This window comes from Microcaecilia unicolor, chromosome 1, assembly GCF_901765095.1.
Source record: "Microcaecilia unicolor chromosome 1, aMicUni1.1, whole genome shotgun sequence".
NCBI classification, from domain to species: Eukaryota; Metazoa; Chordata; class Amphibia; order Gymnophiona; family Siphonopidae; genus Microcaecilia; species Microcaecilia unicolor.
This window is the reverse complement of record NC_044031.1, coordinates 256,425,562-256,438,460: the sequence shown is the minus strand read 5'-3', so window position 1 is coordinate 256,438,460 and position 12,899 is coordinate 256,425,562. Positions and strand designations below refer to the sequence as shown.

The 12,899-nt window shown below is 41.8% G+C and overlaps 1 protein-coding gene across 1 annotated transcript in view; it reads left to right on the top strand.

The window, feature by feature from the left end:
• SLC4A7 (solute carrier family 4 member 7) overlaps window positions 1-12,899 on the top strand; it is a 413,178-nt gene that overhangs the window by 194,160 nt on the left and 206,119 nt on the right. Inside the window, 3 exon segments of the mRNA XM_030205798.1 lie at window positions 2,215-2,268; window positions 2,271-2,299; window positions 3,679-3,825. Of these exon segments, the coding sequence (XP_030061658.1) occupies window positions 2,215-2,268; window positions 2,271-2,299; window positions 3,679-3,825 (230 nt within the window).

Sequence of the window (12,899 nt, the reverse complement as noted above, 5' to 3'; positions counted from 1 at the left end):
TCCCATAATGAATACCCATGAGGGAGCTTTGTCTGCTGTGGAGGCAGTGCAAGCAGATCTCATGCATATTCATTGTGAATATTCTGAAGAAACAGATTGGCTAGGGGATACTCAAAGAACTGTTTGAGAAGCACTTGTTTGTTGTTAACCAATATCAGGTCACTAGTCCTCACAGCTTGAATGTTGAAAGGAGAGCAATAGCTGCCTTGTACCTTCCAGATTCTGTGTTCATTTCCTCTTGGTTTCTAGGAGAAACTACTAGACTTAATTTCAAATGAAAGGAGGTCTCTTTTTTTTTCTTGCCATTCATAAAAACTGCTTGAATACCTTCTACATATGTCCAAGTTGGCCATGAAAACTACCCAATTAAGATTCATGGATTCACTTTAAGTTGGGTATGTCACCCATCTCTGTATAGCCTTTAGTTATTGTGTTCAGGCAGGGGTGGCATTTGTTGAGGCCTCCTCTTATGCTAATAGATTTCTGTGAGCTGAAGACCTGGCTTGGAGTGTCTTCTCTTTCAGTGGTAACTACTTCAGCACCCTATATCAAGTTTTTCAACAGTGGTTTTACGTTCAAGTCCAGAGTTTCTTCCCAAGGTGTCAGATTTTCACTTTAACCAATAGATCATTTTGCCAACATTCTTACACACTTTAAATGGCAAAGAGTCTTGGCCTACTTGTACTGGACTTAAAGCCCTAAAGTCTACCTAGTGTTTTGTTACCTTAGATCCCAATAAACCTGGAATTGCTGTAGCCAAATGAACTTTAATTGACCAGAAGACTGCATCTTCTTTGCTTATGCCCAAGCAAACCACTGCTATGTTGGTGGCCTGCTTAAAGTTGACTTCTGTGGAGATTTACAACATGGACTCTAGCCCATAGTTTTATATCATTGTTTGGAAAGCAGGTGTCCTCTGTGAATGACAGGCTAGTACTCTTCACATAATCACATTACCCCTTGGAATTTTTTAAAGCTACAAAACAGACTGCACAATATGGGGCTTCATACACATCCACTGTGAAGCTTAAAAATTGAATTTCTAGAACAGGGATAGGCAGCTGTGGTCCTCGAGTGCCACAGGTTGGTTGTGTTTTCAAGATATCCACAATGAATATGCATTAGAGAGATGTGCATACAATGGACAGTAGTTCTTGCAAATCGTTCATGCATATTCATTGTGGAATCCTGAAAACACAACCAAACTGTGGATCTAGAGGACCAGAGTTGCCTGTCTCTCTTGTGGAAAATCTAGGGCAGTATTTCCCAAACTGTGCGCTGTGGCATAGTAGCAGGGGTGCCACGGGGAAAGATGGAGTTCATCCTTAAGTGCAAGTGCCACATGCCACACAGTCGGCATTTAATCTCTGACCTCACCACCAACAGAGTTTGGAGCTGTACAAGGTGCTTTTATTTCTTTTTTGGTGACTGCCTGCTTTATTCAATACCGTTCTATTCATACATGCAGCAGGATACAATTGCAGCCATCTGGCAACCCTAAATATAACAATTCCAAAGCAGCCGGCAGGCTATTGAACGCTTGGTAGGTTTATAGAATCTACACAGCCTCAGTTGGAGTCTTGTTTTCATGGAGAGAAGTTGGAGCTAATGGCAAGCCAGCAGAGCCCTCTTCAGAAAACGGAAATTTCAATAAAAGTCAGCTTTGACTGAAAGGGCTTCTTTATATGCAGAGAACATGAGAATCCTGTAAAAGTTGTGTGCTGCCCATGCCAGCATTGAGGGCCCTGGGCACCCGTGGGACATCATGTTGCCTCTCTCCTGTGCTCAGCTCCATGCTCTTCTTCATCCTCCTCTCTCCAACTAAGCTCTGGTGGTAAGTGGAAGAGATACAGCAAACAGTCGATGGGAGGGGGATATGCCTCATGGGAGAGGGAGAAATGTTGGATATAGGGGTGATGGTGCATGTGGGAGAAAGGGAGAAATATTGACATGATGTGGTTGGGAAGGGGGGTGCGGAGACCGATTGGGGGGCGGGGGGGGTGCCGGAAAAAAAATTGCTCTGATACTAAAGTGCTGTGAATCGAAAAAGTTTGGGAACCACTGATCTAGGAAAAGCTTTTCTCTGAATTGGCTGCTTTGGTGATATACATATGTGGGAATTTTGTTGTCCACAGAGAAAACACAAGTTATTTACCTGTAGTGGATTTTTTCTTGTAATTTTGATTGTCATTTGAATATGTTTTTTATCCACAGTTTCTGTTTCTATTGTTGGTCCACCTGGCAAGGCATCACAATACCATGAAATTGGGAGTCAATAGCAACTCTTATGACAGATGAGGTAGTATATTTAAATCAGTGGGTGATCTCTCTTAATTACATCATTTGAAATGTTGCATCCCTTAAGGGGGGAAAGGAGACCTTTTTAATTGGTAGTTTTTGTTGCATTTCAGCTCAGAGATAAACTATGCAAACTTTTGTAGTTTTGTCACTGACCTAGTTGTCGTCTTTACTCCTTTGTCCACTCGAGAACAAATTAGTAGAGAATTGGATAGGGACAGTGATCTTTGCTATTTTCCTAGTGGGAACCATGTTGGCAAAAAAAAAAAAATTAGTTTGAGCATCAAGATCATTGCTAGACAAAGCAGACACAGCATACTGAGCTAGGGGAGTCCTCCAGTGTCACAGCTATTCTGAGAGGTTTCCCCTCCGATACAGTTGGCCTGACTGTTTAGGTGCATTATGAGTTATTATGTAACTAAAATAGTATACTCTCACATTTTCTCCTCCCCTCCCCCAACACATGCCTTTATCCCTGTTATCCATATCCTCTCTCTACGTTCTCCTCCAGCACCATCTCAGCTAGTCCAAATCCATCCTTGCCCAATCCCCTACTAGTCAGCCTTCACCATCCTCTCTCTACTTTCAGTGCCTTCAAGCTGGTTCCCCCCACCCCCCACAATTTTTTTTTTTTACTCCTTTTATATTTACTTTGTAGATTTGTTAACAGCACCACGTCTGAAACAGATATTCTGTTTCAACTGGCATCATGTGACTCAGCAAGTTTGAGCTGCTTAGTGCCCAATATCTCAACTGTTTGTCTGTCTTGCGAAGAATAGTGAAGGAGTTTAGGCAAATGTGACTCACAGAGAGCTTACTGGGTGCAGGGAGAAAACAGAACACTGATTGGATGTAGTGTTTCTGGCAAGACTCTGGAAGAGGGGTCCAGAGGTCCACACTTTGGATCAGTGGGTGATGGCCACTGGCCTTGCAATGAAGAACACTGTTTTAAGTAACAATTGGTCTGAGTGCTGCAGCTGTACTTGGTGGGAAATTCTGTTGTTGAGCTTTAGTGCTTTAGAAGCTGTGTGGAAGCATCATTAGAAACACACATCTTGTAGATTGACAGCTATGCATGAAGTGTAATTAGGTTTGGAGATTTGTTCATGACTATATATGGCTCATCATATAGACAAAGATGACAGAATAGCTGTAATCTATTTGGTTGTGATCTTACTTAGAGGTTTTTGGACAATTATTGCAGTGATGCAATGTTAGATATGCGCTTTTGTTATGTTATTTACCAATTGCCATTTCTGTGCCTGCTGAATCTTGATATTACAATGCTGTGTTTTGTTACTCTCCTGAAATGTTCCTTTAAAACTTCTGTGTTTCACCTGCACATGGGCATGTACACTAATAAATGACTTTGTTTTAAAGGTTTTCCATGATGTTGCCTATAAAGCAAAAGATAGGAATGATCTCCTTGCTGGAATTGATGAATTTTTAGATCAAGTAACTGTTCTGCCTCCTGGAGAATGGGATCCTTCCATACGCATTGAGCCGCCAAAAAGTGTTCCTTCTCAGGTAAGATTTCTTATATGTCCTAGCACAATCAGATTTTTTTTTCACAGATATGAAGTCTTTATGTATAGTGTGTTTGCTTTTACTTTTTGAGCTAAGCATTTTCAGGTCGTAATTTCATTTTGCATGGTTCAATGATAGCTTTCATTTTATATTTATGGAATTGCAAATGTATATTACTGAGGACAGGAATTCAAAGTGCTAGTAATTTTCAAGCTTTCTTATGCATGGGGGGAAGATGTGTGAAGTATGTGGTAACAATTTACATGCTGATTACATGAATATAAGAATGGTACATTTGTGCATATGTGTGCACTTTAGTGTGCTAAAATTCCAAAATTCTGCCTAAGTGAAATTCTGTAAATGTATATCTTATGTAGCATATATTATACCAGTAAGCATGCACATAGGTAGAACATGGACAGGACTTGTACATTAATTTGCATAACTTATACTATAAGTTATGTGCACACATCTATCATTTAGGCATGAACACTGATGCCAGCTTTATGGCGTGTATTTTTCTGAAGCAATAGTATTCTCTAAGGAAAAGTAAATAATTATGTTCTTAGAGAATAGGCTCCTACCAGGTACATTCTGGGTATATGTTTATAGGTGCACAGTGATAGAATTATCTCTATAATGTCTAGTGCACATTCCTTAAGTAATCATTTTTAGGGAATTAGTAGTCTTGGAACTTAGAATTTACTTTTAGGGGCAGCTCTATAATTAGGCCAACTGAGGTGGAGGCCTCAGGCAACACTTTTCAGGGGGTGGCATCTTGCCGTCAGCCTGCTGCCAGCTACTCTGAATAGTTATAACTCCAGCAACTCTCTTTCCCGTACCTCAGGTTTGGCATATCTCCTTCCATTCTCCTCCCCCCTGTCCATGGTTTGACATCTCTCTCTCTTCCCCCCCCCCCCCACCCCACATATTGAGGGAATGGAACAAGATAGGGGAGAGATTTATTATTTTTGTCTATTAGATTGTAAGCTGTTTGAGCAGGGACTGTCTTCTATGTTTGTGCAGCGCTGTGTATTCTTTGTAGCGCTATATAAATGCTAAATAGTAGTAGTAGAAACAGAGCTAGCAGAAGATAGAAAAGAGAAATTGGGACCAACATGATGGAAAAATAAAATGCCCATACAACAAAGGTAAAAAAAAAAAAAAAAAAGAAGTGTTATATTTTGAATTTATTAATGGATATGCTAGCTCTTGGAGGTGTGTATTGCAGATGACTATGTATTGTGTTCAGTATGAAAAGAAATGCATTCGCTTTTTATTTCTCCAGTGTTGCAATACATGCTGAGTTTATCTTCTTGGGGTTCCAAGTTCCATTTTTGTCTACATACCTCCATCTCTAATGTCTGATTCCTTGTTCTGTATTGGTGAGGGTCTGTGTGTGTGTGTTGTGTGACTGAGGTGTGATATTTGATTGCATCTAAATCTGTGTTGACATTTGTATGCCACTCGAACAATTCTGCACAAGGAATAGAAGGCAGAAAATTTGTCAAGCTTCTAATACCCTCCCCTTGCAGCAAACACCCACAAACTGCTTATACAAATCCCCCAATCCCTACCTTTTTTTTTTTTTTTTTTTTTTTTGCTCCTTGCCAGCCACCTTATCTTGTGTTCCTCACTGATGATGTGACATAAGGAAGAAACAAACAGCTGAGTATCAGACTGCTTCCTCTGCTGGCCTAGGCCCAACTGTTGTATGGAGTCCCATTTGTTTCAAATAGAGAGAGGTAGAGGTTGAGGACTAAGGGCAGAGAAATCTGGTTGAAGGGAAAGGAAAGGGTTCAAGCTAAGTTGGGGTTGGAAGGGTGAAATCTGAAGCAAAGTTGGAGTGAGTGCAGGAGGGGGAGCTGGGAAGGGAAAGCTGGGGGAGTGGTCAGGCCTTATTGGGGAAATTCTGCACAAAACAAATTGCATGTAGAGAATGCAGAATTTTTAAATATTCTGCACGAATTTCCAACATTTTTATACAGAGTTTATTTTGCCTGAATTCCCCCAGGAGTAATAGTAGGGATCCTGCTATTTGAATCATAGCTTTAGTGCTACTATTTTATGACATATTTGCTAAATGTTTGTTGTTTGGATTTTCTTTAGGTTTTGCATTTCATACTGCTGCTGGTAGAGAGTTTTATGTTGCTATTACTCAATTAGAATTAGAATCAGAATATTTTTTGTATTGTGACTTTGATGGAGAAGTGTACTAATTATGATCTGCACTTTGCTGGGGAAAGTTGAGTATTTGTGGATGCAGATCTTGTTTACATTTAACTCATAAGAACTGCTTTATTGTGCTGGATCAAAGGTCTGTGAGGGAGCCTGAATAAGGGGGTAAGAAAAGAAAGGGATGGATAGGTAGGGGGATGCATACCATGGAAGGAGCAAAGGTTGGTGTTTTAAAGATTGGGGATAAAAGAGGAATTGTAGGCTTATTGATAGTTGAATTTAAAAAAGCAAACTTTATTAAGTAGTTTCCATAGTGTAAAACCCTTTTCCCCCATAGTTTTAAACTTGAAATTTCTGCCACAGCCTACAGCAGTGTTTCCCAAACTGTGCGTTACAGTACTCTGGTGTACCACGGCGGGGAAAGATGGCACATACCACATGCCACAAACATTCCACATTTAATCTCGGGCCCTGCCACCACCGGAATTTAGAGCTTTTTTTTTTTTTGGTGACTGCCTGCTTTATCTAACTCTGTTCCTGCTTTAACAGGTCCGAGGCAGCGATTCACACATACTCAGATCTGTTATTGTTATTAGCATTTGTGTAATGCTACCAGATGCACGCAGCGCTGAACACCTGACACGACAGTCCCTGCTCAAAAGAGCTTACAATCTAAATAATACAGACAGACAAGACAGTTACGGGTGAGGGAAGTAATGGGTGAGAAGGCAGGAAGGGAAAAGGGGAGGGCAATTGAGTAGTGGCTAGGAGCTAAAAAGCAGCAGTGAAAAGGTGAGTTTTCAGCATAGATTTGAAAACATGTAGAGATGGAGCTAGACGTATAGGTCCAGGAAGTCTATTCCAGGCATAAGGTGCCGCGAGAGAAAAGGAGCGAAGCCTGGAGTTAGCAGTGGAGGAGAAGGGGGACGACAAGAGAGATTTGTCCAGTGAGCAGAGTTACGGGGAGGAATGTAGGGAGAGATGAGAGCGGAGAGGTAATGGGGTGCTGCAGAGTTGGATGCATTTAAAGGTCAGTACGAGAAGTTTAAACTGAATGCAGAAGCGGACAGGGAGCCAGTGAAGTGACTTGAGGAGTTGGCTAGTGTGGGTGTAACGATTCTGGCGGAAAATAAGTCGTGCCGCAGAATTTTGGACAGATTGGAAAGGAGAGAGATGACTGAGCGGAAGACCAGTGAGAAGTAAATTGCGATAGTCCAAGGGAGAGGTGACAAGGGTGTGGATAAGGGTTCTGGCAGCGTATTCAGAAAGGAAGGGGCGAATTTTGCTAATATTGTAGATAAAGAAACAACAGGTTTTGGCGATCTGTTGAATATGTGCAGAGAAGGAGAGAGAGGAATCAAAGATGACTCCAAGGTTACGAGCCGAGGAGACAGGATGTGAGAGCCATTAACAGAGATAGAGAAAGGGGGACGAGGGGAGGTGGGTTTAGGGGGAAAAACGAGAAGTTCAGTTTTGGTCATGTTTAGCTTTAGATGGCATTGAGACATCCAAGCAGCAATGTTGGACAAGCAAGCTGAGATTTTGTCCTGGATCGAGGTTGAGATTTCAGGGGTGGAGATGTAGATCTGAGAGTCATCAGCGTAAAGATGGTATTGAAAGCCATGGGATGAAATCAGGGTACCAAGGGAAGAGGTTTAGATGGAGAAAAGGAGGGCTCCAAGGACAGAACCCTGAGGCACACCAACAGAAAGCGGGATGAAAGTTGAAGAGGATCCACTAGAGTGAACACTGAATGAACGAAGTGAGAGGTAAGAGCAGAACCAGGAAAGAACAGGGCCCTGGAATCCAAGCGAGGACAGCATATCTAGAAGTATAGTGTGGTCAACGGTGTCTGTTAAAGCAGGAGTAGCGTGGGAATCGCTGCCGCTGTTTTGCTGCAGAATTCAGTGAAAAAGCCCAGGCAAGAAGGGGAAAAAACCCAGTAGCAGTGTGAGACTCGTCTATTAATAATGGATAATAGTACAGTCCTTGGAAGTGCTTGTTTCTAATTTAAAAAATCAATGCAGTCATCCCACTGGATGAAGCACATTAAGATTAGATAAGATTAATGTTAATTCTGCATCAGTGATGTGATCTTAACAAGTTTAACCTGTTTAATTCCCAGTCTTCCACTGTCTGTATCTTAAGCAGTCTTTCTCATTTTGTGCTGCTGGCACTGAAAGTTTAATACATTGTGCATGCTGGGATTGTTTTCTTTACAGAGTTTTAATTACGTTTCATTACTTTTTGAGAAGCATAGGGCCGCTGTGAGCGAAGGGGGGGGGGCAGGGGGGACAAAATTCCCCGGGTCCGGGCCTCCAAGGGGGGCCCTGCGCCACAGTCCTACCCGACCTCCGTCGTCGACCGTCTGCCACCGGGCCGGGCCCCCTGCATTGAGATCACAGCACCTCTCACCTCCATGTAAAAGCGCTGCAGGCAGTAGGGCAGCAGATCGCCTCCCTTCAGGCCTCCTTCCCTCCCTGTGTCTCACCCTCGTCTGACGTAACTTCCACGAGGTCGGGACACAGGGAGGGAAGGAGGCCCGAAGGGAAGCAATCTGCTGCTTGCAGCGCTTTCACACGGAGGTGAGAGGCGCTGTGATTTCAATGTAGGGGCCCGTCCCGGTGGGGGGGGGGGGGGGGGGGGGGGAGTGGTGACCTGGGGGGGGCCCAGCCCAGTCTCTCGGCAGTCCTGCAGAAGCAACACTAAATAAATCACACTATATATTCCTAGTACCTTAACAAGTTTTAATTATTTAAACAACTCCATAATACTAAGATGCAGACAGCAGTCCAGCAACGAGAGGGGTGCTATCCAGTCTTTTACATGGAGTTTCATATGTATGATTTCCCAGTTGGCAAGAGGTTATATGTGTGTACTTGATCCAAAAAGCTCCTAGCTATCAGAGCATGAGTCCATTCTTTTTAAGCTGGAGTAGCAGACTTGGAGGAGCTGAGGGAGACAGAGAGGTACATAGAGAGGACCTACAGGGACATTGTAGACAAGTCCCACCTCCAGTATGGCACTCCTTTGCTGCCTTGGAGGAGGAGAGCATCACCCTGGTGAAATAGGAAGAATCATATAGCTAGGACCTGTCTACCAGGGGATGCATTATCCTCTCACACCAAGGATGTGTCTCCAGATGGAAGGGTTAGAACAGCTGTTGCAGATGGTGATTCGATCATTAGGCTTGTAGATAGCTGGCTGGTGGATGTATGAATCGCCTGGTCACTTTCCTGCCTTCTGTGAAGGTGGTGAACCTCACATATCACCTAGATAGGATTTTAGACAGTGCTGGGGAGGAACCAGCTGGCTTGGTACATGTGGATATCAGCGGCATAGGAAAATGTGGGAGGGAGGTTCTGGAAGCTAAATTTAGTCTCTTAGGTAGAAAGCTGAAATCCAGATCCTCCAGGGTAGCATTTTTGGAAATGCTCCCTGTTCCACGTGCAGGACCCAAGAGACAGGCAGAACTCCGAAGTCTCAATGTGTGATTGAGACGGTGCAGAGATGAGGGATTTAGATTTGTTAGGAACCGGGGCACCTATTCCAGAAGGATGCATTCTACCTTAATTGGGATGGGACCAGGCTGCTGGCACTAAAAATTAAAAAGGTGATAGAGCAAGTTTTAAACTAAAATGTGGGAGAAAGTCAACAGTCACCCAGGGGGAGCATGGTTTGGTGTGGAGTATCCTTGAAAGTTGCTATTGAAATGGAACATTTAAGGAATCCCAATAGAGGGGTTTCAACAATGGTGAAAGAAAGCCAGGATTGTTTAAAGGGAGAGCAGAGTAAAGGGTGCACATTATCCCCGTCAATCTTTTAAGCAGCTTGTAGATGCAAGGGGTAAACCCCAATCTGAAATGTCTGTATAGAAATGCTAGAAGCCTAAAATATAAGATAGGAGAGTTGGCGTATATAACACTAAATGACGAAATAGATATAATAGGCATCTCAGGGACCTGGTGGAAGGAGAACAATCAGTGGAACACTGTGTTAACAGGGTACAAATTATATCGCAATGATAGTGGATCAAATTGGAGAGGAGGTTACACTCTGTTAAACAGGGAATTGAGTCAAATAAAATAAAATTTCTACATGAAACGGATGGCATCGTGGAATTCTAATGAAATTCTATGTGTGAAGGGAAGGAGTATTCTGGTAGGGCTCTACTACAATCTCCCAGGACAGAATGATTAGGCAGATGAAGAAATGTTTATAGAAGTGAGGAAAGCTGGCAAATTGGGCAACAGTATAATGGTGATTTCTTTTACCATAATATTGACAAGATTAAATGTTATATCGGGGAGTGCTAGGGAGGTAAAATTCGTAGACATGATAAATGACTGCTTGGAGCAACTGGTCCACGAACCGACAAGAGGGGGAAGTAGGACATAGTACAAGAGAGAACCATATTAGGTCTGCTGGGAAACAGTGATCATGAAACGATCAAATTTGAGCTAATATCTGGAGTTAAGTCGCAAAGGAAAGGCTAAAGAGGTGAGGGCTCTTCAGCTTGGAAAAGAGATGGATGAGGGGAGATATGATTGAGGTCCACAAAAAATCCTGAGTGGTGTAGAATGAGTAGAAGTAAATCGATTTTTTACTCGTTATAAAAGTACAAAGACTAGGGGACATTCAAGGAAGTTATACGGAAATATTTTTAAAACAAATTGGGGGAAATATTTTTTGTCTCAACAAATATTTAAGCTCTGGAACTCGTTGCTGGAGGATGTGGTAACAGCGGTTAGCGTATCTGGGTTTAAAAAAGGTTTTGACAAGTTCCTGGAAGAAAAGCCCATAGTTTGCTATTGAGACAGGGATTGGTAGCATGGAATGTTGCTAATAATTGGGTTTCTGTCATGTACTTATGACCTGGCTTGGCCACTGTTTGGAAACGGGATACTGGGCTAGGTGGACCATTGGTCTGATCCAGTGTGGCTATTCTTATGTTCTTATGTACTGTAGCAGCATTTAATTTTCAAAAGGGTGACTGTGGTAAAATGAGGAAAATGGTTAAAAAAGCTAAAAGGATTGGCTGTAAAGGTTGATTTTAAATCGGGCATGAACATTATTTAAAAACACCATATTGGAAACCCAGATAGATGCATTCCACGTATTTACAAAGGTGGAATTAACACCAAATGAAGCCAGTATGGTTAAAAGGTGGAGTGAAGAAGCTATTGGAGCCAAAACACCCTTCAAAGATCGGAAAAAGACTCAAGTAAAGAGAATAGGAAGCATCATATGCACTGGCAAGTTAGATGCAAAGCACTGATAAAGAAGGCTAAAAGAATATGAAGAGAAACTTGCCGCAAAGGCAAAAATTCACAATAGCAACTTTTTCAGGTACATCAGAAATAGAAAACCTATGAGGGAATCTGACCAAAAGAGAGGCACTCAGGGAGGAAAGGCCAGAGTGAAGAGACCGAATGAATTCTTTGCTTCTGTCTTTATGGAAGAAGATGTAAGAGATCTACCTATACCAGAAATGGTTTTCAAGGGTTTGACGATGGTGAGGAACTGAACGAAATCTCGGTGAACCTGGAAGACACGCTGAGTGACATTGACAAATTAAAGAAGTAGAGTAGTAGGATAACATGCACTCTAGGGTGCTGAAAAAACTCAAATTGCTGATCTGCTGTTAGGTTAGAAATCACTGTCGTTAAAATTGTCCATAGTACCTGGTAATTGTCAGGTGGCCAATATAACACTGATTTTTAAAAAGGGTTCCAGGGTTGATCCGGGAAATTAGACTGGTAAGTCTGATGATAGTGCTGGGCAAAATAGTGGAAGCTATTATAAAGAACAAAATTACGGCACACATAGATAAACATGGTTTAATGGGGCAGAGTCGGCATGAATTTAGCAAAAGGAAGTCTTGCCTTACCAATTTGCTTCATTTCTTTAAAAGGCATGAATAAACATGTCGATTAAAGGTGAGCTGGTTGATGCAGTATATCTAAATTTTCAGAATGCTTTTGACAAAGTTTCTCTCAAGAGACTTCTGAGAAAATTAGATAGTTATGAAATAGAAGACAGTGTTCTGTTGTGGATTAGGAACTGTTATTGGACAGAAAATGGAGGGTAAAGGTTAAATGGCCATTTTTCTCAATGGAGTACCTTAGGGATCTGTACTGGGAGAGGTGATATTTAGCTAAATGATCTGGAAATCAGAACTACAAGTGAGATGATTAAATTTGCAGATGACACAAAACTATTCAAAGCTGTTAAAACACACGTGGACTGTGAAAAATTGCATGGGGACATTAGAAAATCGAAAGATTGGGCATCCAAATGATAGATGAAATTTAATGGGGACAAATGCAGTGATGCATATTAGGAAGAATAATCTGAATCATAGTTACCTGATGCTAGGGTCCACTTTAGGAGTCAGCTCCCATGAAAAAGATCTGGGTGTCGTTGTAGATAATATGCTGAAATCTTCTGCCCAGTGTAAGACAATAGCCAAAAAGCAAACAGGATGCTAAGAATTATTAGGAAATGGACGGTAAATAAGACCGAGAATACTATAATGCTTCTATACCTCCAAATTGAGTATTGCGTTCAATTCTGGTCACCGTATCTTAGAAAAGGTTCAAAGAAAAGAGACCAAAATGATAAAGGGGATGGAATTCCTCTCATATGAGTAAAGGCTAAAGAGGTTAGTGCTCTTCCCTTTGGAAAAGAGATGGCTGAGGGGAGATACAATTGAAGTCTACAAAATCCTGAGCGGTTTAGAATGAGTAGGTGTAAATCAATGTTTTTTTACTGTTTTAAAAAGTACAAAGACAGGGAAAATGCAATGAAATTACATGGAAATTCTTTAAAATAAATAGGAGGAAATATTTTTCATTCAACGAATAGTTAAGCTCTGGAACTCGTTGCTGGAGGAT